The sequence below is a fragment of the Narcine bancroftii genome, chromosome 8 (genome assembly GCF_036971445.1).
Source record: "Narcine bancroftii isolate sNarBan1 chromosome 8, sNarBan1.hap1, whole genome shotgun sequence".
NCBI lineage: Eukaryota > Metazoa > Chordata > Chondrichthyes > Torpediniformes > Narcinidae > Narcine > Narcine bancroftii.
The window spans coordinates 69,082,466-69,109,732 of record NC_091476.1 but is presented as its reverse complement, the minus strand read 5'-3'; the positions used below and the strand labels follow the sequence as shown (position 1 = coordinate 69,109,732).

Here is a 27,267-nt window from a genome sequence, read left to right as displayed (position 1 = left end):
GCACCAGATGGGCGCAGCGGAGTGATTAACTTAAGGGCTCAGGGTAATTTACCATGGCGGTAAAATCCTTGTTAATCCCTTTCATTCATATAATTTTCCATATGTGTGTGTGCCTGCTTGAAATTGTGTGTGTTCGCACAATTGTGTGATGCATCTTTGAGTACAAAGGTTCCTTTTATTGTCATGTATTAAAACATTAAAAAATGTTTTAGGCACGCAATACTTCACAATTTGTCGGCCATAAGGCAAACCAAGAGCCGCCATGAGCACCGGTGCCCCTTACAATTTGGGGTATCAATAGAGAGTCCCCAAGTGTCTGTGAATTTGTACCCCCCTCATCACCCCCTCACCCCCCCCCCCCACCCCCAGCTGCACAGACTCCTGTTGGAGCCATCGGCCTCCCGGGTTCCATATCCGAACTTCCGATACAATCAGCGCCCGAGACCCTTCGAGAGCCTTTCTTAATCCCAGTGCCCTCCTTTGTGTGCACACGAATGCCTGCGCCTGAGTGGATGGGAACGTGTGCGACCCTCTTACGGTTAAAAATCTCCTGCTATCTGGCACCTACAGGGATTGCGGAAGCTGGGTTATTCTAGTTGGCTCAAACAGCGGCTGCGGGCAGGACACGACCGGGACGGTCCGCTGGCTGAACGTTTGCTCCCATCTTCATCAAAGGGTCGTGCATTGCTTCGTTTACATTATTTATTCTCATTTAATTTCTCTTCATTTATTTCATTGATTTTTTTTTGCTGGTTGGTTGGGTTGCCGGTGGCTTGAATTCTGGATACCAGGAATATTACTGTGCATGCATCTGTAAGTGCAATTCTGTGTCTGTGTATGTGTGTACATGCATCAGTAATTTAGTGGATGTGTGTGTGTGTGTGTGTGTGTGTGTGTGTGTGTGTGAGAGAGATATGTGTGCGTGTGTGTATCCGTGTGCATGCATGTGCACCTGTTCCATGTATGAGCATGTCTGTGAGTGCACGTCTATGTGTATGTTTGCTTGTATGTGTGTGCAAATGCATGTGTGAGTGCTTGTGTGTGTGCATCTATGCGTGTGTAGTGTGTGTGTGCATATCTGAGTGCACACGTCTATGTGTGTTCACTTGTGAGTGTGTGTGCATATGCATGTGTGAGTGAGTGTGTGTGCGCGTGCGCATGTGTGAGTGATCCAGTCTGCAGATTTCCACAAAGCATATCCTTTCCTGTTGTTGCTCACCCAGGACTGTGGCCCACTACAAGAGCTTACAGATGTTTTCAGTAGGGGACCACATCATGAGCCAGACTGCTTTTGGCAAACTAAGACTAGGTGTGGCCTCCAGGCCTCAGAACAAAGAGAGAGAAAGAAGTGGGGGGGGGGGGGAGTGAGAGAGAGAAGGGAGGAGGAGAAGGAGAGAGAGTGAGAAGAGATCGAGAGAGAGGGTGGAGGAGGGGATAGAGAGGGGGGCAAGGAGGGGGCAGAGAGAGTGAGAAGAGAGCATGAGGGAGGGGGAGGAAGGGGCAGAGAGAGAAGAAAGAGCATGAGAGAGAGAGGGTGGAGGAGGGGGCAGAGAGAGAGAGAGAAGAGAGGAGGGGACAGAAGAGAGAGAATGAGAGAGAGGGCGAGGGAGTGGTGGGGAGAGAGAGAGAGAGAGAGAGAGTGACCTGTCTGAGCCGAAGGAAATAACACAGACGTCCACATCTAAATGAGGCGATGAGGACACCAAGCTCCGACCACAACAGACACCCGCAGCACACAGCATCCTGCTGTCTGTGTAGGGTTTTCAGGGTGGAGCTGGATCCTCGGCAAGTGCTGGGCTTTAGAGCCAGGGTGGCCCACTGGATCGGCGCACCCCAGTGGGGAAATTAATTGGCCCCACCCCTCGGGGCTCAGGGAGGGGCGCTGGCAAGTGCAGGCTGTTTACTGAGACTGATCACGGGGAAGTGTGAAGCCCTGCATTCGTGCAGGAGGTACAAGTAGTAAGAGGACAGGTTAAATGGCACTGCTCTGCTTGGTGGACAGGTCAGATACATGCATTAGTCTTTGAAAGCTAGATCCTAGGTTTCATCAATCGAGCCATTCAGAACCAAAGCCAATAAATGACATTAAATGGTGGTGTCTTAAGAAAGCAGCCTCTATCCTAAAAGAACCCCCACCACCCAGGCCATGCCTCTTCTCTCTGCTACCATCAGGAAGGAGGTACAGGTACAGGAGCCTGAAGGCGAGCACCCAGAGGCACAAGGACACCACGAATGAGGTGTTACGACCCTCCTGCCTGCACTCGAGTAGCCAGTTTTAGGCCAGACAATCTGGCTGTCCTCCATTTGGGGGTGTCAGAACAGAAAGGGGGGGCGCTTGCCATGTTAAATGCGGCGTCCCCGGAGGGGTGCGTAGGTCGCCCCTTGCCATGTCTCTTCTTGCGCGCGCAAAGTGGATTGGCGTACCTGCAGGACCCTAGCATAAGTTCCCCCCCTCACCAAGGGAGTTTTCAAGCAGCAAATTGTGCCCCCCCCTCTGGTTACCCTAATGCCCCCCTCTGCATTGCACAGTTGTTTGCTCTTACATCTTTGAACTTGGCACGGTTAGCCTAGCAGTTGAGCGCCAGTGATCTGTGATCGAATCCAGTGCTGTCCATCAGGAGTTTGTACACTCTCTTGGTGTCTGCGTGGGCTTCCTCCGGGTGCTCCGGCTTCCTCCCACCCGCCAAAATGTAGGCTGATTTGGGTGTAATTGAATAGCAAGGCCAGAATTGGCCTCGACCGTGCTACATATCGAAAGGCATGAGGGGTGGCATGGTTATAGCCTAACGGTTATCACAACGCAGTTACAGCGCTAATGACTCGTGCACATTCTCTCCATGACCTGCGTGGGTTTTCCCTCCATATTGATTGGGTGTAATTGGGTGGCACGGGCTTGTGAGCCGGAGGGGCCTGTTGGAGGGCTGCACGTCTACATTTTAAAAAAATGTTTTACAGTATAATCTCTGTTACTTGAAATTCAAGCAACCGATAAAATAATTGAGGAAAATAAATAAATCTTAAAAATTTAAATTGTTGCAGAATGGGTTAATAAAATTATGATAACATATATCTTAAGATTGTGAGGGTTTAGCTTAGGTCGCACTTCACAAACAGATATCTCAAGGCCATTTCTGCCTTGAGCCGATGGAAACTTACCGTTCAGACTGCAGCCCTAAAAGGGTCCCATTCAAAGGAGAGGCACCTCATGGTGCCCTCTGGAGCCCCATGGAGGTGGGCCGACTGCTGCCATTGGCCCCACCCCCCCACCAATGTGACATCACTGAAGCGCACAGAAGATGAAGAGCCCTATACTGGATCACGGCGGCCCCGGACGGAGCAGGCCAGGCGAATGCTTATTATGCTCTCAGCCAGGTACAAGGGAGCATACCTGGAATGCCTCCCTGCCGGGGTTTTAACATTTGTTCTCCTGCGTCTCAGGTTGACGACGTCACTGCGACGTCATAAGCCCGCCCCTCCCCAACGGTCGCTTTGTGCGGCTGCCCATTCAAATCGATCGGCAGAGGGCTGCGCTGCGGAGATTATCCTTTCCAGAGAGAGGTTGGAATATGCGGCTCGAAGACCGCCTCCACACATTCAGAAAGGTAGATGGTGGAATTTCTCCGGCTTTTCATCCCGACTTTTGGACTGTCTGAAGTGGCCTTCAGTTTACATTTCCACAAGAGACATTAACATTGCACAAAAGATGTCTCATTTAGAATGTAAGAGCTATGCCTAAGAATGGACTCCAAGTCTACAGTGATTTGCAGTGATTCTCAACCTTTTTCTTCCCACTTACATCCCACTTTAAGTATTCTCTATACCATCGGTGCTCTGTAATTGACTACAGGGGTGTGAGTGGGAAGGGAAGGTTGAGAATCACTGCTCTAACCCAATTGTTACTAAAATATTTTGCCTGAGAAAAATTGTCATTGGCCCATTTCCTTTGGAATTCTGAAACCGTGCACATAACAAGTCCATGAAGGACGATTAAAACAGTGGTTTTCAAACTTTTTCTTTCCACCCACATCCTACCTTAAGCAATCCCTTACTAATCACAGAGCACTGATGGCAGAGGGATTACTCAAAGTGGGATGAGTGGAAAGATAAAGGTTGACAACCATTGCTTTACAGAAATCATGAAGAGTGCCTGTGAAGACTTCACAAGTAGGTGTTAATTGGACTGATGTTGTAGAATTAAAATGCATTTCTTTAAAGGAACAATATGTTTGAACAGGTGCACAGGCTCGAGAACTGAAAATCTGTTGCTATTAAGACTGGTGGCAGAAGTTTAAATTGCTGGTTGAAGGTTGCTATTCTAAGAGGGGTCGTGTGGTTTTGCAAACGGAGAGCGAGGCAGTCAGGTTTACTGCACAGGGTTCGTGGTGAAAGCTACAAAATTAGGAGCTTTGAGAAAGACCACATTTGAAGACGGGTTTCGAGTTCTGAGTTCAGCCTTTTCTAAACCCTTGTAGTCAATTACAAGAGGCTGTGGCTGGTTACTGTGTTTCTCCTAAAATAGGGGCACTCTCTGTGGTGACCTGGAAGAAGAGGTTATCTTTTGGAAAACCCCACGGGGGGAGGGGGGGGGAAGTTTCTTCGGCAAGACACTGAAGTGACTGATTGGAGGAGATTAGTTTGTGTGTATGTCCAACGAACAACAAGTATCTCTCTCTGAAACCAACAAAGACCATCCTGAGCGGTAACAATTTAAGTTAAAGCACCAGAGCCCGGTGAAGATCATAAATGTTTAATTCTGTGCACAGCATGAAACTTGCCTGATCCCAGTGAACTTGGAGAAGTGAAAAGTGAATGATTGGACAGTGAAACAAAGAACTTTCCTGAACACAAACACATTACATATGCATGCGGTTATAATGAGAAGGGGGTTAAGTTAATAGTAACAAGTTAAAGATTGATCTTGTTATTTTATTTGAAGAAAATTAAAAACATCTTTGTTAAAATCACCATTGACTTGGTGAATATCTGTTGCTGCTGGTTTTTGGGGACCCTTTGAGCTCGTAACAAAATAAATAGGAATAATATAAAAGTTTAAAATTGTAAAGGTTCTCTAAAGTAACATATAAACCTTTGGTGAAGATGGGAGCAAATATTCAGCCTGCGGAGAGCCTTGGTGGGGCTTTGCTTGTAGCAGCTGTTTGACTAAGGGTGAAGGTTCCATTATTGTCACGTAATACTACATTTAGAATGTAACGTACATGAAATTCCTTCACCTTCATCGACCGGAAGGTAGACAGAAAGTCTCCACTTTGTCCAGCGCCCCTCATGGAGACCTACACCATCTGGTGTTCCCAGGCAGTCTCCCCTCCAAGTACTAATCAGGCCTGTGCCTGCTTAGCTTCCGAGATCAGTCAGTCTCAGGCTATAAGGCTTTTTGCGTGAAACAGCAATGGCGTCACCCAGGATGAGGAGCTGGTTGATGCTGCTCGATGTTGGGGTGACTCTCTTAAAGTGTCTCCTTATCCCTGCTTAGAATTTCTTATTGGTATGTTATTAAGTATATTATTACGGCTTTATCTTTAAACCTGGGGAAGGTGGGGGGGGGTGTAAATTATCTGTAATGTTATTGTTTGTCTTTCGGACGGCTCCTTGGAGGGGGAAGAACCTGCAGATGCAGCGACGGTTAAAGGTTTTCAAAGAATGTGACTGAAAATAATGCTTTAAGCTTTAACTAATCATGCACGTGAAGTTTGTTTAGTGTAAGTACAGTGTAGTTTTTTTTCCCTTTGAAGCTGTTTATTCTCAATGCAGTTGTATGAGTTAGACATTGTAAGAGCCAGTCTCAAGCAACCGGAAAATTCGCTTCCATTCCCATGGGTACCAGATACTAGGTGGGGGGTGAGGAGGTTTACTGTATGTGACAATAAAAGGATCCTTTACAAGGCATTGGTGAGGCCAAGTTTGGAATATTGTGTGCAGTTCTGGTCTCCAAATTGTAGGAATCATATCAATAAGGTAGAGGGGTACAGAGAGGATTTACTAATATGTTGCCAGGATTGCAGAATCTAGAATATAGAGAAAGATTGAGTAGACTTGATCTTTATTCATTGGAGCATAGAAGGTTGAGGGGGGATTTGATAGAGGTACTTAAAATTATGAGGGGAATAGATAGAGTGGATGCAAATAGGCTCTTCCTCTTGAGGTATGGGGAAATTGGAATGAGGGGTCATAAGTTAAGAGTTAGGGGGCAAAACCTTAGAAGTAACAAAAGAAGAAGCTTCTTCACTCAGAGAGCGGTGGCTGAGTGGAATGACCTTCCAGAAGAGGTGGTTGCAGCAGGGTCAATTCTGTCATTTAAGAGGAGGTTGGATGAGTGCATGGATGTGAGGGGGTTGGAGGGTTATGGACAGGGAGCAGGTAGGTGGGACTAATGGAGTTCACTTGAATCAGTGCGGACTAGAAGGGCTGAGATGGCCTGTTTCCGTACTGTAATTGTTATATGGTTATATTGTTCCATGGCTCTGTTGTGTATGCTGGTGGGGGATTATAGTACAGGCACACAGAGCTGGAAATGAGGCTCTGCTGTCTACTTCTGGCCCACTCTCATATGTTATTCTCAACAGTGTGGGGGAGCAGAGTGACCTTGGAGTCTAAATTCATAGAGCTCTCAAGCTTGCTGCCCACGTTGACAGGGCCGATAAGCAGGCTTATGGTCAGGGGATTGAGGTCGTGTCGAGAGGTCATGTTGCAGCTCTGTAAAACTCTAGTGAGATCACACTTGGAAGGTTGCGTTCATTTCTGGTCAACTCATTACAGGAAGGATGTGGAAGCTGTACAGGGCCTTGGTGAGCCCACACCTGGAGCACTGCGTGCAGTTTTGGTCTCCTTATCTGAGGAGGGACATCCTCGCCATGGACGGGTTACAGAGAAGGTTCACTAGACTGATACCAGGGATGGAAGGACTTACATATGAAGAAAGGTTAGATAGACGAGCCTTGTATTCTGTGAAATTTAGAAGATTGAGGCGGGATCCTTTAGAAACATATAAAATTCTCAAGGGTTTAGACAGACTAGACGCAGGTAGGTTTTTTCCAATGCTGGGAAAACCAGAACCAGGGGTCACAGTTTAAGGATAAGGGGGAAATTTTTTAGGACTGAGATGAGGAAAAATGTCGTCTCCCAGAGGGCGGTGGATCTGTGGAAATCTTTGCCACAGGAAGAAGTTGAGGCCGGTTCCTTGTCAATATTCAAGAGTAGGTTAGATCTGGCTCTTATGGCTAAGGGGATCAGGGGGTATGGGGAGAAGGCAGGAAGCGGGTACTGATCAGCCATGATCATATTGAATAGCGGTGTAAGCTTGAAGGGCCAAATGGCCTACTCCTGCATCTAATTTTTATGTTTCTATGAAGCTATAGAGAGGGGACAGAGGAGATTCACCAGGATGTTGCCTGGATTGGAGAATGTGTCAAGGTTGGCAAAGCTGGGGAGAGGCTTTATTCTTTGGAGCGAAGAACGATAAGAGGTGACCTAATAGATTAAGAGAGGCAGAGATAGGGTGTCATGGTTAGAGCAGCAGTAAGTGCAATGCCAGGGTTCGAATCCGCCGCTGTCTGTGAGGAGTTTGTATGCTCTCCCCATGTTGGTGTGGGTTTCTTTCCGGGGCTCCAGTTTCAAAATGAGCGGGGGGCTTGTAGGTTAATAGAGGTCCCCAAGATTATGAGAGGCAAAGATAGGGCCTGTTTCCCGTGACAAGAGCAGAAAACACCAGAGGTCGTCTGTATGAGGTGAGCGGAAAGCTTAGGGGAGACATCAGGGTAAGATTTTTACACAAAGAGTAGTGGGTGCCTGGAATGCATTGTCAGGGGTGATGATGGAGGCTGGACCAATGGAAATGTTTAAAAGACTTGGATACAAGATCAATAGAGAATTGTGGGGGTGAGGAAGGGGTGGTTTCTATCAGTCGAAGGGTCTTTATTGTGCTGTAATGTTCTATGTTCCAATGCTGTTCCTCCACCCCTGATGGGCATGGAAATCGAAAGGGGGCAGCCGCCACTCATTGCTCGTTCTCGTTTGTTCCCACAGTCGTGTGTCCGCTGCCCTGCATGAATGGTGGACAGTGCAGCTCGCGGAACCGCTGCCAATGCCCGACCCACTTCACCGGCAAGTTTTGCCAGATCTCCGTCAGCGGCAAGGCCCACCCTCACCGGCCGACCCCGGCCGAGCAGCCAGCCGACAAGGTCTCCGAGACCTACAAGCACTCGGTCTTCACCCTCCAGCTCTCCCCAGACGAGCATTCCTCGGCCAAATTCATCCCGGGATTTTTGTCTTCAGGAGGGCAGCACCTCCGGTCGGAAGGTAAACATCTCTCTTTCCTCCGCCATTATGTTTGTCTCCAAATGGTGGCCTTTATATTCATTGGTGGGGTGGCTTCAAATCCTCATCCTGCACCATAGCTGGGGCTAACGTTCCCCGCCACTGTTGTGCGGGAAGGGAATTTTTCGGTGGGTTCAAAGAGCAATTAAGCACACGCAAGTAGACCACAACAGAGATAACACACACTAGTACCCTCAATCACGCAACATAGTATAACCGGACTTAAGACTACTAATACTAGCAGACTTATAACAATACGCTACAGGCTGTCCTTATCTAATGTGGGGATGCCTCCAATGCCATCTAACACACCCCCCCCCCGATCCCTGGGTAGTGCACACCTCACCAACAACTCCTCCAACATTGTCCACAGTTCGCCACCTAGGGTTCGTCTCAGGACCGAAGAGTAGGGGTGCAGGTGCTGCCAGAGACACCTTAGGGGACAGCTCCAGTTCTTCATTGGGCATCTCTGGCACCTAAAATATTTAGCCCTGCGCCCCTGCCGAAGAGCAGAGAAAAAGAGCCACTACACATGGTGGATTTCGTAGTGCAGTCAGCTGGAGGGCCCGGCTCAGAGAATCACTGGACGATTAAAGGGGCCAATAGTCAGGTGTGGACTAACGGATGGGCAGTCCAACCTTGATGCAACTTCCGCCGAGGTTCCAGCTGGATGCCACATGACCTTCCGCAATCCACGTTCTCACCAGGCTCCGGGTGGAGAGGTCACGTGACCCTCCGCAATCCACGTTCCCACCAGGCACCAGGCGGAGAGGTCATGTGGCCCTCCGCAATCCAGACTCCCACTAGGTTCCAGACAGAGAGGTCATGTGGCCCTCCGTAATCGATACAACAGTCACCGACTCCTGAAGCCCTCTGGTAACCCTATGACCTATGGGGGTTGGGATGTAGAAACAGCATGGGCTCCATGGATATGGAGATTTCTTCAGGGAGAATTATTTGTCAACTGAGATAATGGTTAGATTTTGGTTACTTTTGAGAAAAAGAAGGCCAACCTGATGGAGGCTAGGGTTAGATAGAGTGCTTCATCCACGGGGAGAACAGTGTGGGTTGGAGAACAGTGTGAGTTTGAGGATGAAGGGTCATCACTGAAATCCCATGGGAGAACAGAAGGATACGGAACGCTCTCCCACAGAGTAAGCAGTGGCAAGGTGGGGATAGTTCAAGTTCATCTATTATCCCATTGCACAAGTAAAACCTGACGAAACAGCTTTCTCCGGTCCTCGGCACAAAACACGCGGACACAAAACCAGGCAGAACACACGTACAGGCAGACAAAGCATACGCAGGGTGACTATACCTACATAAAAGTAAATAAATATTGCTTAATAATAAACATCACTGGACAATTAAGATTTTGCTTCCTGGATGTATTTTATCGATTTGTTTGGGCTGATGAGCATGAAAATCACCTTAAAAATTTCCTATAATGTACCTTTTTTTTATATATAACCTATTTTGTGATTTCCTGTCATATTTTAAGTATACTGCCTGCAAACCAAGCTGTTTTGGTCAATCCAAGCAGGCCTGGACATGCACTCAGTGCAGGTGCTACGCAAGTGTTGTCTTAGGCCTGGGCATGTTTAGTCAGGATAGATACAGACTGGCTGTAAAAGCAGCTCACACATCCAGATAGAACCATAGCATGCTACAGCTCAGAAAACAGGCCATTCGGCCCTTCTAGTCTGTGCCGATCATCATCTCACTAGTCCCACTGACCTGCTCCCATTCCATAACCCTGCAGACCTCTCCCAACCATGTATCCATCCAATTAAAACACAAGATTGAGCCCACGTTCACCACCTCAGGTGGCAGCTCGTTCCACTCTCTGAGTGAAGAATGTTGCCCCTAACCCTTTCAACTGAAAACTGTGCCCTCTCATATTTATCTCCCCCAATCTAAGTGGAAAAAGCCTCCTCGCATCCACTCTGTCTAGACCTCTCATGATCTTGTAAACCTCCACCAAATCTCCCCCTCATTCTTTTTCGTTCCAGGGAATAAAGTCCCAACCTGTTTAACCTTTCACTCTAACTCAGTGGTTCCCAACCTTTTTTATGCCCCGCACCCCTAAAAAATTTTAATATGTTCTCGCACTCCTTAAAGTAATAATTTATTTAAGAATAAAGGTGAAGGTCACCAAAACAAATTTGTGTAATCAATTTTTAAATAATATATAACAAAAATGAAACATATGGAAAAGAAAAATATTACAACAAATTAAAAGTTGCATAAAACCTACAAAAAAATTAAATTTTCATCCAAGCATGAAATTTCTTTTAAAAAATTAAAGAACTAATATTCAAATGTTCATAAGCCAATTTAAATTTAATGACTTTTTTGTTCCTGTTTATTGCTTAAGAGTTTTTCAAAACGTGGCACTTTGTTGCTAATAGGAATCCGCACGTCTGCCTGTGCACTCAAGCGATTTCTAGATTTTGTCTTGATTGACAAAAGGGCACTAAGTCCAGACTCGCATAAGTATGTCGTCACGAATGGGATGAGCACAGTTAGTGCCTTTTCACAAAGTCTTGGAAACATGTCCATTGCCGAACACCAATATTGTTCCAAAGTTTTGCTTTCAAACTGCATTTCAAGAACACATTTGTGCGCAGTTCAATAAGATCTTCCTTCAGCTCTTCATCATCCGACATATTATCCAAACTGAAGGAGAATGGATTTATAAAAAAAACTGAAATGTTATCTCACACCCCCTGGAATGCTATCTCGCACCCCTGGTTAGGAAACCCTGCTCTAACTCAAATCAACTGAAGACCCGGTAACATCCTAGTAAATCTTCTCTGCACTCTTTCAATCTTATTGATGTCCTTCCTGGAGTTAGGTGCCCAGAAATGCACACAATACTCCAAATTTGTGGCATTACATTGATCTAGATTGAACACACATTGAGGCATAGTGCATAATCGCATAGTGAGTGTATCAACAATAGCATTTATTGTCTTCAGGAAGGTTCGACCCAGCAGAATCGCGAGATTACGCTAAGTCCTAAATTCAATCAAAGTTGATTGAATGGTTCACCAACTTCCTACGTGAAATTATCTTTGTGTTCAGGTCTAAGTTGTCTATCACAATCCCCAATTTTTGTTTTTCAAGGAGAAAACCTTTCGAAAAAAATTTGTTGTCCAGTCTAATTATTGTTTTTTATAGCTGAAATGGGCTGCCATTTTGTTAATAAAGCAGGGAAGGAAGATGGAGTTGCTGTTGGGATTGGGAAGAATGGAGGTAGGGGGGTGGAAGAAGGGAGAGGGTAGCAGGAGGGGCTTGAGTGGCCAACAGAGGGGCCAACTGGGCTCTGGTAAACCACTGTTGTGCTATGATTGGCTGCTGCCAGCTGGACACGCCTCCTACCAAAAGCCCTTTGCATGCTCCCCCTTGATCGGTTAACGAGGTTGACGACTGTTGATAAAAGCCTGTCGGTCTCACAGTTTGTGATTATTGATGGGCTTAATTCACGGATGTTCCTTCTCAACCGTCGGGAAGTGGGAGAGACGATGGAAGATGGATTGATCCCCAGGGAGGGCCATTACTCCATTGGCTCTCAGCCAACAGGGCCCCAAATTCTGGATCCACTCCCTGAATTTCTCTACCTCCCCCCCCCACCCCACCCGCACCTTAAAATGGGCAGTCAGTCACCTGCCCTGAAAGCCCCTCACATGGCTCAGCATCAGGTTTTGACCACAGACTTCCTTGGGACCATGAGACGGAGTTAGGGGCAGCGGAGGGGAAGCTGAGTCATTGCCCAAGGGAGGAGGAATGAACCACAAAAGTCTGAAGACCCCGTGGTTGAAGTAAACACGCAATGCTGGAGAGACTCAGCAGGGTAGGTTGAAGTGGCTATGGCGAGACTGGGCGAGCACGCGATTGTAGAGGTCGAGAGCAGCAGGGAGTGCGGATGGGGAAATAGTGTGAGAGATTCCTGTAGAGCTCCCCCTTCAGAGAGAGGAGAACTTCTTCGGGGCTAGGCATCCCTCAGAAGATAATTCACGGAGAATGGAGCGGCTCACAATTGTTCGTGATTTGCAGTAAAAGTACACAAATGCGAGAGGAACTCAGCTGGTCTCACAGTGTCCTATATACGACCGACGATTTGGGCCGGAGCCCTTCATCGAGGGAGGAAGGAAGAGGAGGATGGAGTGATGGGAAGGGAAAAGGGTGGAAGGAGTCCCTTGTTGAGCGACCTGACTCAGTGTGAAGGGGAACGTTCCATTACTGCAGAACAGTTGTGGTCGAACAGAGGGATCTGGTAGCACAAGGTACATAATTCCCTGAAAGTGGCGCCACAGGTGGATATGGTTGTACAGAGAGCTTTTGGCACATTGGCCTTCATAATTGCAAGTATTGAGTTAAGGAAAAACAAAATGCTGGAGAAACTCAGAAGGTCAAACAGTGGACTTTATGTACCAAAGATAACGATACATCACCAACGTTTCGGGCTTGAGCCCCTTCGTCATGGTGCGAAGGTTGACCTGTCGAGCTTCTCCAGCGTTGTGTTTTCACTTCAGCCCCGGATTCTGCAGACCTTCTGTGTTTTATTTATCGAGTACAGGAGTTGGGATGTTATGTTAAACTTGGATAAGTCATTGATGGGGCCAAATTTAGAGTAATGTGTGCAGTTTTGGTCACCAGAAAGATGTAGAACCAGTAAGATGGAAAGGGTGCAGAGAAAATTTACTGCGATGTTGCCCAGACTTCAGGAACTGGGTTACAGGGAAAGGTTAAACAGGTTAGGCTTTATTCCCTGGAGCAATGAAGAATGAGGGGAGGTTTATAAAATTGAGATGGGTCGAAATCAGTGGTTTTCAAACTTTTCCTTTCCACCCGCAATCCACCTTAAGTATTCCCAACGCCATAGGTGCTCTGTGATTAGAAAGGTGGGATGTGGGTGGAAAGAAAAAGTTTGATCGTCCCTCATTGACTCATTATGTGCATGGATTCTGAACTCCAAAGGAAATGGGCAAACAACTATTTTTCTCAAGCAAAATATTTCGGTAACAATCGGGTCTAGAGCAGTGATTCTCAACATTCCCTTCCCACTCACATCCCACCTTAAGCAATCCCTTACAGAACACCGATGGCACGGGGATTACTTAAAGTGGGATGTGAGTGGAAAGAAAAAGGTTGAAAACCACTGGTTTTGACAGATTAAATGCAAGTCGGCTTTTTCCACTGAGGGTAAGTGAGATACAAACCAGAGGACATGAGTTAAAGGTGACAGGGTCAAAGTTTAGGGGGAACATTAGGGGGAATTTCTTCCCACAGAGAGCGGTGGAAGTGTGGAACCAGCTGAAGTGATGAATGCGGGCTCAATTTTAGCATTTAAAAAAAATATTTGGACAGGTACATGGATGGGAGGGATATTGACTGGATGCAGGTCCATGAGACAAGGCAGAAAAATATTTTGGCAGGGGTGAAAGGGCCTGTTTTCTGTGCTGTAATGTTCTGTGGATCTATGGTTCCAGTGCAGCTCCGGCCAGTCATAAACCTCCACGTGCGCCATCCTCCAGAAGCCACCGTCCAGATCCACCGCGTCTCCAGCATCGACAGCCACTTGGGTGAGCAGAAGATCTTGCAGCCCTTGCAGAAGGTCAATCACTACCCTCCATGGACTCTTCCCATCTCGCAGAAGAATCTGGGTCGCTGCTTCCAGGAAACCCTGCCAAAGACGGTGAGCCACTCTTTGCAGACAAGGATGGGGGATGGAGGCCATTCGGGTCATCATGCTTGCACCAGCGCTGTTACAGCGGTAGCGACCGGGGTTCTGAATCTCACGCTGTCTTTAAAGAGTTTGTGCATTCACCCCAAGTCCACGTGAGTTTTCCCTTCGAAACATACTGGGGGTTGTCAGTTAATTGGACAGCATGGGCTCATGCAGAAGAGCACGATACCACGCTGTGTATTTAAATTAACTAATCATCTCATCCTGGCTCCCATTCTGGAACCCTGCAATTTTAAAGATAAATTTAGACCTACAGTGGGGTAACAGACCCTTTCTCCCATGCCACCAATTAACTTAAACCCCCCGTACATTTTGAAGGGTGGGAGGAAAACGGAGCCCCCAGAGGAAACCTTCACGAACACAGGGAGATCGTACAAAAACTCCCTATAGACAGCGTGGGATTCGAACAGCAGCGCGTTGATTGCTACGCTAACAATGGCCCCAATTTGGGTATAGTTGGATGACACAGATTTAAATGGGCCAAAATCGACGTCTACCCTGGCCATGAATAAAACTAAAGTTTGAAAAATTAAATTAAATCTCCACCCTTGAAGGACTGAGTTACAGGGAAAGGTTAAACAGGTTAGGACTTTATTCCCTGGAGTGCAGAAGAATGAGGGGAGATTTGAGGGAAGGTTTTTAAATTATGAGGGGGACAGACAGAGTAAATGTAGATCAGCTTTTTTTCCACTGAGGGCAGATGAGATACAAACCATGGGTTATGGGTGAATGGGGAAAGGTTTAGGGGGAACATCTTCACGCAAAGAGTGATGGGAGTGTGGAACGAGGTGGTGAATGTGGACTCAGTTTTAGCATTTAAGAGGAATTTGGACAGGTACATGGATGAGAGGCATATGGAGAGCAAGGGACTGGGTGCATGTCAGAGGGACTGAGCAAAAGAAAATGGTTTGGCATAGACTAGAAGGGCCGCAGAGGCCTATTTCTGTGGTGTAATGACCATTGACCCTGTCGATGTCTCAAATTGTTAAAATTCTTCTGGCTATACTGTTCCTTTGTAGTTTAATACATTTCGATTTGGACCCCTTGACCTTAATCCAAAGAAAGTAACTCCTAACCAATCCAATCTCTTCCCAATATTAAAGATAAAAAAGGATAAAGGTTCCATTATTGTCATGTGATGCTACATTTAATTCTTTACATGAAATTCTTTAACTTTGTCTACTGTAAAGAAGACAGGGAGTTGCCACTTTGTCCAGCACCCCTGAGGCACAGCAAGGATCAAACTGATGACCTCTGGTTTACAAGACCAATGCTCTAACCACTGAGCTATCAGACCCTCTATTGTAATTCTACTAAATACTCATTCTGGTGATTTTCTTTCTAACATCCAGCACAGTAACAGGGCCTTCCGGCCTTCGAACCCATGCCGCCCAGTTACACCCCATTAACCTACAACCTACTTACATTTTTGAAGGGTGGGAGGACACCAGAGCCCCCGGGGGAACCCAAGGCAGACACGGGGAGAGCGCACAAGCCCCTTGCAGACGACGTGGGATTCAGACCTGGGGTACCAGCTACGCCAAACCGGGACCCTTTTGTCTGGCTGCTTTTGCTGTGTTATCAGTCTACCATGCTGGCTCGTTCATTTTTACGCTCTCCCAACGCATCACACTTGTCTGCCACTTTCTAATGACCAAAAACAATACTCCAAATTTGGACAGAATCAGGTTTATGACGTGTGTCACGAAATTTGTTGCTTTGCAGAAGTGGTACTGTGCAAAATTACTCCAAATAACAATTCTGCAAAAAAACATTTTTTTTAAATAAAATGAGTGCAGTAAAAGAGAGAAAGTGAGGTAGTGTCCATGGGTTCATTGTCCATTCAGGAATCAGATGGCAGCGGGGAAGAAGCTGTCCTTGTGATGTTGGGTGCTTGTCTTCAGGCTCCTGCACCTTTTTCCTGATGGTGGCAGTGAGAAGAGGGTGATGGGGGAGGGTGTCCTTGATAATAGAAGCAGTTGTCATGAGACCCCTGCCTCTTGTAGATATCCTCGATGGAGTGAAGACTGATGCCCGCGATGGCACTGGCCGGGCCTACACCCCTCTGTCGCCTCTTCCTGTCCTGTGCTCAGAACGGGTTCCACGGTGGAAATTTGCAAGTCTTTGGTGGCGTACTGGATCCCCTCACGTGGATCAACGTGGAGGCCCCAGAGATGTTGATACTCGGTGATTTGAAGCTCTTGGCCCTCTCCACTGTTGACCCCCACCCTTGATGAGAACTAGTTTGTGTTCTCCTGATTTCCCCCTCCTGAAGTCCACAATCATTAGTTTTTGCTAATGTCGAGCGCAAGACTGTTTCTGGGGCAACCACTCAATCAGCTAATTCTGCCAACAGCTGCAGTGTCTTATACCACTTCACTATAACAACCCAACAATGCCAGCGAATCTATGTAGGTGTACGGGCTTCAGTGGGCCGATGAGGTCTCCAATGGGGTTGGCTAGAGGATCGTAAAAGCCTCTCTTTCACGGGCATTCAACGCCGTCAGTTATTTGCCGGAACTGAAGCCATAATGTTTGGTTTTACTTACAGTGCAGCAATCCGCTCCCAGGTCTGACCAAGGAGGAAGATTGCTGTGGAAGCGTGGGGGCCTCCTGGGGATTTAGCAACTGCAATAAGTGCCGGCACCATCACTGTAAGTACGTTCAAATGCTGGTAAATTCCGTGTAAGCCATGCCTCCTTTGGTTGGGCTTTAAATAAAAGCTCAACATCGGAGAAGCTCAGCAGGTCAAACGGCGGAGATATACTTCACCGACGTTCAGTATGAGCGAAACATAGGCAGGCGCCCAAACAGGTGGTGGAGAGGAGCACGGTCCCAAAGGCAGGCAGGAGGTGGATAAGTGGAGGGAGGGAACAGACCAAATGGGGGGGAGGGGAGAGGAGGAGAGATGGCCATGTGAATAGAGAGGGAAGGACGATGGAGAGCTAGGGGAAAAGGAAGGGAGAGAGAATGGCGGGCAGAAACCAGAGAAGTAGCTATTAATGCCATCCAGTTGCAGTGTGACCAGACGGAAAATCGAGTGTTGTTTCTCCAATTTATGGGTGGTCTCGGTGGGATAGGGATGGTTGGAAAGCTTGAAACATTGGTTTTGTGCTTTATTTTTGCTACATATACCGTTTGACCAGCTGAGTTTCTCCAGTCTTGTGTTTTTTTTTAACCTGCAACCACGGTATCTGCAGATTTTCGTACTTTGCGGCAGGAATTGGATAATGACTTGGGAGGGGTGGTGGGGGGGGATCCTTTGGATTTCAAGCTGGGTTGGAACCATCCCTCTGGTTGGTGCCAGAGTCCTCACCTCAGACCTGAATGGGTTGCTCAATTAAAGCAGGCTTTGGAGAAGATTCACAAGAACGAGTCCTGGGCTAAAGGGATTAGCACATGAGGAGCGTTTTCTACATGCTTCTCGCAGAGGATAATGCAGTGACTTTCAAACTTTTTCTTTCCACTACAGTGGGGGTTGGGGTATATCAGTGTTACAGTGGGGGTACGTCTGTTTTACAGTGGGGAGAGTGGACTACATCAGTGTCACGGTGCAGCTGAAGGTTTATCTATGTGTCACAGTGAGGGGTGTGGGGTCCATCAGAGAAAGCTATGGTTGAAAATTCCTTGATGCCTTGCTAGTAAAGAAATTGCCGGGCACTTGGCCAAGAACAATAATTGAACAGATTCAACAAATTCCTGGTGTACAATGTTCGTGGAATCATAGAGGAATACTTGGAGATGACAGGGTAACTGAATCCAGAATAAACATCACACTCTGCCCAAGGTCCGGTCGTCCTCCATGAGACACAACATCTCCAGTTCCGAGTTGGTGAGATGTGAGGGGCTGGGGTGGTGCACTGACAAGGGGCCTCGCAAGCCCCCTAGTTCTCAGTCTCTCAAGATAGATATTTCAAGGAAATCTGGTACCCACCCTCTCCCCTTCTCTCCCCCTCCCCCCCCTTCAGTTGTGTGAGGTCAGTGCGGGCCAATGTGTATCAGAGCATGAGACCCTGTGGAAGTGGGGCAGGAGTTCAATAGCTGCCAGTCTCAGGGTCAAGACAAAGAATCTCGGAGCTGTTGTTGGGCAGAGAAAAAGTTTTTATATTACGCATTTGTATATCAAAGGAAGCAATCGGATTGTGCGTTTCCATGTGAGTGAGAAAGGTGAGGGAGAGAGAGAGAGAGGAAGAGAGAGAGAGGAAGAGGGAAAGAAAGAAGGGTGTGTAGTGATAAAGTGCTACAACCAGGAGTAGTCAGAGTGGGAGTGTGTAGCATCTGGGGAATGTCACATCTTGGGAATGCTGTTGCATCTTGGGTAGATTCAAGATAGAGGCCTCCATGTGAATTCTAGCCGTAGTGCTGTTTGCTTCAGCTAATAAATCTAGTTGTTTAAAAAGAACCTGAGTTTCTTTATTGTAATAAAAGAAAAATCTCATGGTACCAGGAGTGGGAGAAACACCAGGAGTGTGCCGCTGTGTGCAGAAGTGAAAGAAGCAACACAGCGTGAGTAGTGAGTAACAGTCGATATCAGCAGAGAAAATATGGAGGGTTTAATAGCTCCTGACACTGTAAAATGGACTGGAAATGTCGACCATGAGTGGAGACTGTTTAAACAAAGCTTTATGCTGTACCTGCAAGCCATTGGAATCAATAGCCAACTGGATACACGGAAGGTTGCCCTGCTACTTACCATGGTGAGACCTCAAGCTCCACGCATTTATTCTTGGTGAGCCAGAAGGCCAGGGCAAATTCAACAGTGTTATCAAGATGTCCGATGAACACTATTCACCAGAGGAGAATGAAATGTTCGAGCGGGATGTGTTTCACTCACGCAAGCAGCTGCAGGAAGAGCGCTTTAATACTTTTTTAACGGACTTGAAATTAGAAGCAAGAGCGTGTAATTTTAGCTCGCCACAAGATTCAAAGATCCCGTGGTCAAATTGCATGCAGAAATAATGATAGGAAAATGGGAGAGAGGTTGCTGCGAGAGACAGAGCTTACCTTAGCTGGATCTGTGAAGATGTGCCCCACCAGTCAACTAGGTTTGCAGTGCGTAAAAATGTTTGGTGATAGTGTAAACGCCAGTGAAAATGAAAAAATCGTCGTAGCCATAGTGTCTGGACACACATACAAGCAAGTTATGAGACATGGGAAACAACAAAAAAATGGAAAGACATTCAAATGTAAATGATGTGGCACTAAACATGCATCAAATATTAAGGCCACTATGCAGGAGCAATGTTTGTCCAAAGGGAAATGAGAGAGAAGTAAAGGAGTACACACTACAGAAGAAATTGCTCTCAGCGATACACTTTTTGTGGGCATGATAGTGCCCGAAGTGAACAGGATAAGTGGATTATGTCGATGCATACACATGGAACAAATATTCCTTTCAAGCTGGGCCCAGGGGCAAACGTCAATTTGATCCGTGAGCACAACATCAGGACAATGAAGATAAAGCTATACACCCATGCAGATCCTGTACCATCCAAAGCCTACAATGGGCAGGGCAGAGCTTCGACACGGAAGAGATAGATCAGCTCTTCGATTTGCATCACACCAACAACCTTACACCCAATGCTAGCAAAACCTCCCCTTAACTGTACATGTTCTATTCTGGTTATTTTTACCAAAATGCAACACCTCACACTTGTCTACATTGAATTCCATCTGACATCTTTCAGCCCACTCTTCCAAACCAAATCCTTCTGTAATCCAAGAAAATCTACCTCACTATCCACCACTCCCGCTATTTTCGTATCATCCGCATATTTGCTTACCCGGTTAACCACACCCTCCTCTAAATCATTAATATAAATGATAAACAACAAGGGACCCAGCACTGATCCCTGAGGCACCCCGCTTGTAACAGCCTTCCAACCTGACAGACAGTTATCCACCATGACTCTCTGCTATCTTCCAGCCATCTCTGAACCCATGTCACAATCTCTCTACTAATTCCTAGTGGCTGAACCTTCCTTATTAACCTTCCATGCAGAACCTTATCAAAAGCCTTACTAAAATCCAAATAGATCACATCCACCGCTCTTCCTTCATCCACCTTTTTTGTCCTTTCTGCAGCACAATGTTCCCTCAGCACCTCCACTCCCTGCATTCACTCACTCCCTCGGTGTTGTCCCTCCCTCAGTCCTTTGCTTCTTTGGCTCTGCCCCTCCCTCATTCTGTCACTCCCTTGGTGCCCCCCTCCCACAGCATGCACCCTTCTGTCTCTGCCCCTCTGCTCTACCCCTGTGCTTCAACCCATCTCTTTCTCCCCTCTATTTTAACCCCTCTGTTTTAACCCCTCTGTTTCCACCCTCTCTGTTACTCCCTCTGTTGCCCCATTTCCCCCTCTGTTCTCTCTCTGTTCCCTTCTGTTACCCCCCTCTGTTTCCTGCCCCAGTTTCCCCCCTCTGTTCCCCATTCCCCGTCTCCCCCTCTGTTTCTCCTGTTTCCCCCCTCTGTTACCACCCCCTCTGTTTCCCCCCTCTGTTTCCTCCCCTGTTTTGCCTCCTTTGTTCCCCCATTTCCCCCCATTCCCCCTGTTTCCCCCCTCTGTTCTGTTTCCCTCCCTTTGATTCCCACCCCTGTTCCCCCCTCTGTTCCTCCATTCCCCCCTCTGCTTCCTGCCCCTGTTCCCTCTGTCCCCCACTCTGTTCCCCCCCTCTGTGTCCCTCTCTGTTCACCTCTCTCTGTTTATAGGGTGGACAGCCAACACCTTTTTCCCACGGTGAGAGCAGCAAATTCCAAAGGTCATCTGTACAAGATGAAGGGAGCAAGGTTTAGGGGAGTCCTTCATTACACAGAGAGTACTGGGTGCCTGGAATGCTTTGCTGGGGTGGGGTGGGTTGGGGGTAGTGATGGAGGCTGGGACATTTAAAAGACTCTCAAACAGGCTCATGGAGGGCTGTGAATATGAGATGGGGAGATTGCGTTGGTTGAGTAGGTTTCTATCACTGGTCTGGACCGTGCTTGAATATTTGATGTTCTGCAGAAATGTGCGACAAGGAGAGAAGAGGCCACAGAAACCTGGTAAACGTGACGAACTGAGACTCAGTGGATTCGCCCTGTTGATGCATGCAAATCCCATTAAGTTCCCGTCAGTAGCTGAGAAAACAGATGGGTAGGAACTTGAGCTCAGACAACAGAGAAACGCAAGAGTCTGCAGATGCTGTGATTGCAGAAATTCTTGAGGAACCTGCCCACAGCGTCTCCAGGAGGTATTCCCCACATTCCGGGCTTCTCCTAGAAATGAGTAAAAAAACAGGAAATCGTCTGGATTAAAGACAGGAGAGAGAAAGAGGAAAGAATGGGTAGGGGAGGGGGAGTCCAGACCCTCAAAAAGTGTTATTGGATCTGATAAGAGGAGAGGTGAGAATCAATTTTGGCTCTGTGAAAGGAGGGAAAAGGAGAGAGAGTTGAACAGACAGAGAAACAGGGGGAAGAAGAGGCAGTGGGGGGGGGTGTGGGGTGGGGAGTTAACAAATTGGAGGTCAATGTTAATGCCGTCCAGTTGGAGGGCTCCCAGACAGAAGACGAGGTGTTGCTCCTCCAATTGGCGAGCAGCTCTCAGTCTGGCAGCGCACGAGATGGCAGCGAGGGAGTGGGACGATAAATCATACCAGGCAGCCCTCCCCACCCCTGGGAGGTCTCCACTATCTTTGGCGATGGAGCCAAGGCGCCCGACGAAGCCATCTCACGGCCTGCGGCTGCCCCCCCCCCCCTCCTCCCCGATGTAGGGGAGGCTGCAGTGGAGAGGGCCAGATGTGGCATTCACAGGTGAAGTGTTGCTCCACTCAGGAAGGGCTGTCTAGGGCCCCGAATGGTGGCGGGAGTGGGGGGGGGGGGGGGGTTGGGGGGAGTGGTGGGCTCGTGATGCTGGACAGGAGCTCATTCAAAAGTGTTGGCCCTGCTTGCTGGATCCAGTGTTTCCCAGCAGTTAATATCCCCGAATTTCTTTGGCTGAGGTGGTTATTTTTTTAGTCGCGTGTGGAGTTTTGACTGCAGGCCTGTCAGGTTCTGCTTGCTGAATGGAGCCTTGTGTTTGTCTGCCACTTACTGTAAAGCTGTTAATGGTAAATCCAAAACCCCAAGCCCCTTGCTTTGTTTTGGCTTCTACCACAAGGGTCCCACCAGCATTCGAGTAAAATCTCCAGAGGTTCGGGAATTCTCTGTTTGCTTAGATTTCCTTAAAAGGGGATTTAGTTGGTGCTGGCGACCGGAAAATACTGTTTCCTCCAGTTGTTGGTCGCTAATTATGCCCTGCAGTAAGTCAAGTTTATTGTCATCTGATTGATGAAACAGGGTTCTCCGGTCCTCGGTACAAAATGTGCAGACACACAACCAGATATAGCACACATACGGACTAACAATACACATGCAGGATGAGAATTTCATCTATACAAATAAATAAATATTGTTTCATGAATATGAGAGCCTTGGGTGGTTAGTGCAAGGAGTTCCTTTGGTTGTTCTTGATGCCCGTGGGAAGAAGCTGTTCTTCAGCCAGGTGGTGCTGGCTCTGACACCCCTGTATCTCTTCCCCCTCGGAGTGGAAGGGGTCCTCAAAGATTTTGCCAGCCCTCTTCAGGAAGGTTTGGGTGTATTGTTTCAGATTCAAGATGCCCTTAATGTCATGTAATAGTACAGAACGCGTAATATTACGCAGAATTGCCTACTGCCTGCCGTACGGCAGTGTCGTCCGGCGCCCCTAACTGGTAGGGAGAAAGAGAGTCCCTTCAGAGGCACCGAGTGTCCGTGGATTCACAGCCTCTGCGGATCCAGCTTGAATCATTGCCAACCCGCGCTCCAGATCCAAACATCAGGCACAGTCAGGCAGCCCTCTTGCTCACAGCACCCTCCTGAATCCCGGCCATGATACCCGCCTCCCATGAGCCTGTCTCCAGCAGCCCCGCAGCCTGTGTGGGTCTGTTTCAATGTTGTGGGGGGGGGTGGGTGTTCTCCCTGTTTCTGGTGCCCTGTGCTGGTCTGCTGCTCTCCCGGAGTCTGCAACCCCTTGAGGTTCGCTGCCCAGTCACCGCCATCTTTAGTGCAGACTTCCACGATTGCCAGATTTTTAAAAAGTGGAACCCTTTGAAGCAGGTTCGCCTCCTCCTCTTCTCTTCTTCTCACTGAGAGGGGGAGAGCAGCTGCAACCCCTCCTTGTGCGCTCTCCCTGACACCTTGGGTACGGACCTCCATGTATGTGGGATTTTTTTTAAAAAACACTGTTGGTTCCCTTTTTTTTGTAAAGCCTGTATGGAGCTGCCGGGATTAGACCCGGGCAGTAGGACCCAGAGGAGCAGCACTGTGCTCTCCCGGTCCTCACCAGCAGCCATTTCCCCTTTAAATTCTTCCCCATTTACCTTAAACCTCCGCCTTCATGCCTTGGACTCCCTGATGCTGGGGAAAAGACCATGACAGTGCACCTTTATCCATGATTTTATAAACTTCGGCAAAGGGCAGTTCTTAGCTCCCCAGGGAAAGCGGTCCCAGCCTAATATTACGAGAGGGTGGATAGGGTGGACAGCCAGCACCTTCCCCCCCACCCCGCCCCCCCCTCCAAGGGCAAGAGCAGCAAACACCAGAAGTGTGTACAAGGTGAGGGGAGAAAGGTTTAGGGGAGACATTTTGGGAGTGGGTGCCTGGAATGAATTGCCAGGGGTGGTACAATGAAGGTATTTTTTTAAAAACTTAGACAGGCATATGGATGCCAGAAAAAAAGAAGGTTTGGGGGATTTTTTTTCATTTCTCTTTCTTGTTTTTGTATCATTTCCTGAGTACGGTTTTTTTTTTGTCTTACCAATGTGGCAAACCACTGTTATACTGCCGGCTGGACATGTCCCCGAGTCCGATCCTACTGTGACAGAGTATATAGAAGTGTTGTTGGGAGATAAATTGAGAAACATTTTTTAGTATAGGTCGCATACAAACACTTTAAAATAGATCTTATTTGCAATACTGGAGCTCCGGCCCATGCTAGATGTGTCGGGGCCTCGCAGCTTTTGCAAGAGCTTTGAAGAGTGCTCTAGAGTCTTCACTAATGGATTGTTATTTACAAAAGGCATCAGATGAAAGAGCTTGTTGGAGCTGCAGATTGTCTGGAGGAGATGTAAGAGGGTCATGTGGTTTTGCAAGAGAGAGTCAAACAGGCTTTCTCTCAGAGAGAGAGCGAGAGAGAGACAGACAGACAGACAGACAGACAGACAGAGATCATGAGTTCAATGTTACAGTCAGCAGAAACAGCTGGGACTGGAACAGGACAAGCTGGCAAGCTTATGGAAAGCCCATTTTAGAAGATGCCCCTTGTGGTTTATGCAAGAGGAGAGGATTGGCTGTCTAATGTTTCACTTGAAATAAGGGAAATAGAAAGGAACTCTGTAGTGACCTGAAAGAAAGAGGTTATCATCTGGAGATACCTGATGGGGGGAAGTTTTGTCAGCTCGACATTGAAGTGGCTGATTAAAAAGGAACAACAAATCTCTCTCTGAAAACTGACAAGAACCTTCCTGAGCAGTAACCATTTACCCTTCAAGAACCAAAGCCTGGTGAACTTGATAAATGTTCAATTCTGTGCACGGTATAAGAATTGCCTGCAACCAGTAAACTTGGAGGAATGAGAAGTGAGATTGGACTTTGAACCAAAGAACCTTTCTGAACTTACACACGCATTACACACACGTGCGCTTAGAATTAGAAGGGGGTTAAGTTAGGTTAAGTAAGTTAATAGAGATAAGTTAAAGTGTGATTCTGTTTTCATGTTTAAAGATAATTAAAAGCAACTTTTGTTGAAGTAACCATTTGTCGTGGTGAATATCTATTGCTGCTGGGTTTTGGGGTCCTCTGGGATCGTAACTCTACCCATAACCCCTTGCCTGCTCCCTCCATTCACCCTGCCCTGATGAGGTTGGGGGTATCAGTTCCACAATCTCAGTCTGCAGGAAAAAAAGAGTTTGATGTGATGTCATGTGTGTACCCTGATAATAACTCTGAGCTTTGAGGGAGGCAAGGTTTAGTTTGCTGAGTAGGTTTTTTTATCGGTTGGTGCAATACCGTGGGCCGAAGGGCCTGTACCATGCTGGAAAGTTCTACGCTTGCCCTAGATTCAGAATTTGCCTCTATCGCAGTCTCGGCATCATCTTTGCTGCTGCGTCCGCAGCTCATTTCGATCCTACTGATGCCACCAACATCAAATAGAACCAGGGGTGGGAGAGTGGAGCAGAACTTGAGGGAGGGAGGGAAAGAGAGAGGGAGAGCTGTGACTTAATCATTTTTCACAGTGCAGCTCAACAGGGCAGTGGCACTGGTGAGATTGCTGCACTGAGTACTAGCAGGGATCTGATGGGATCAATGGCCTCATAACAAGTAAGCCTACATTCTCCCCACAGACCCAGCTGACCCGAAGACTGGAGTGGAATGTCCTCAAGGTTACAAGCGACTGAACGCCACCCACTGCCAAGGTAAGTGGTCTGGGGGGGCGGGGTTTGGGGGTGGGGGGAGGGGAGGTACGTTACAGCCACCCGCCAAACCTGCAGCGCAAAGGGAGTGTCCCCGGTCCGATGCACGGCCTGTGTCCTGAACCCTGCAGCAAACCTTTCTTCCTCGACCAGCAATCGGAAAGGATCGTCTACCGCACCCGGTGCCCCTGTTGTGTTCTCCTCTACATTGGAGAGACCGGCCGATTGCTTTGTTGAGCACCTTCGCTCTGTCTGCTGCAATAGCGGGGATCTCCCAGTGTCCACAAATTTCAAATCCCCGCCATATTCCCTTGCTGACTTGTCTGTCCGTGGTCTCGTGTACTGCCAGACTGAGCCCGCCCGCATATTGGAGGGACACCTCATTTTGCGTCTGGGCTCCCTCCATCCAGATGGCATGAACATGGACTTTTTAAATTTAAATTTGGACATACAGCACAGTAACAGGCCATTTTGGTCCATGAGCCCATGCTGCCCAATTACACCCAATTACCCAACAACCCCTGATACGTCTCAAATGGTAGGAGCCCCCAGAAAAAACCCACAAAGACTCTGGGAAAATACACAAACTCTGTACAGACAGCGCGGGATTCGAACTCCAGCTCCGATCACTGGTGCTGTAACAGCATCATGCTGACTGCAACGTCAACAGGAAGGAGACATGGGGGAAGATAATGGAAACGAGACTTCTCCAGTTTCAATTAGCCCCATGTATCTTTTCCTCTTTCTCTCTCTTTCCTTTTCCCTTCCCTCAGTCACCTTTTCCTCCAGCTCTGCATTCACAGAGAACTCCTCGCCCCCCCCATCCTCTCCCACCTGAACCCTGTCCTCCCAATTACTCCGCCGATGGCATGCTCAATGCACAATTGTCCACGGCTCAGGTTTCCAAAAGGTTCCCAGCCTCTCTCCCTCGCTCTGTTCCAGATATCAATGAGTGCCTCATGCAAGGAGTCTGTCAAAATGCGGAATGCCTCAACACGCAGGGGAGTTTCCGCTGTGCCTGCAAGCCTGGCTACGTCATGGGAGCGTCGCGAACGCATTGTGTGGGTGAGTGAGTGGTCCAGGATGCTCGGCGTTCGACTGGACATGGAGGGCAGGGAGATCTCAGCCCCAGAACGAGCTCTGTGCAAGGTGCCCGTTGTACTCAGTGAATGGTAGAGGCTCTGGGGAGCAGAGGCAATCAGGAGTCAGATTCAGAATCCATTGTCATGAACAAGTTGTGAAATTCAGTGTTTTGCGGCAGCGTCACAGGGCAAACGTTCATATTATAGACAATAGACAGTAGGTGCTGGAGTAGGCCAATTGGCCCGTCGAGCCAGATATTTAAAATTATGGCTGATCATTCTCTGTCAGTACCCATTCCCAGCCTTTTCCCCATAACCTCCCCACCCACAAGAGCCTTATCTAACTCCCTTTTGAACATATCCAGCGAATCTTCCCCTACCACCCTCTGTGGCAAAACATTCCACAGATCCACACTTGTCTGGGTAAAAATATTTCTCCTGATCGCCGTCCTAAAGGGCCTTGCCTGTATTCTTAAACTATGTCCCCTAGTCCTAGTCTCTCCCAACATTGGGAACGAGGAATCCGATTTCACTCTGTCTAGCCCCACCTCAATCATGTTTCCCCTCATTCTTCTAAACTCCATTGCATGTAAGTCCAGTCTTTCTAACCTTTCAGCATATGCCAATCCTGCCATCCTGGGAA

General features: G+C 47.8%; 1 protein-coding gene across 2 annotated transcripts in view; it reads left to right on the top strand.

Annotated features, from left to right (window-relative positions):
* Positions 1-27,267, top strand: part of ltbp3 (latent transforming growth factor beta binding protein 3) — a 171,126-nt gene that overhangs the window by 82,521 nt on the left and 61,338 nt on the right. For both annotated transcript variants that reach the window (XM_069893984.1, XM_069893983.1), the window contains 5 exons: positions 8,041-8,313; positions 13,827-14,032; positions 16,635-16,737; positions 25,474-25,545; positions 26,485-26,607. In XM_069893984.1, the coding sequence (XP_069750085.1) occupies positions 8,061-8,313; positions 13,827-14,032; positions 16,635-16,737; positions 25,474-25,545; positions 26,485-26,607 (757 nt within the window). In that variant the 5' untranslated portion in view covers positions 8,041-8,060. Of the gene's footprint in view, positions 1-8,040; positions 8,314-13,826; positions 14,033-16,634; positions 16,738-25,473; positions 25,546-26,484; positions 26,608-27,267 lie in introns of those variants that run through there.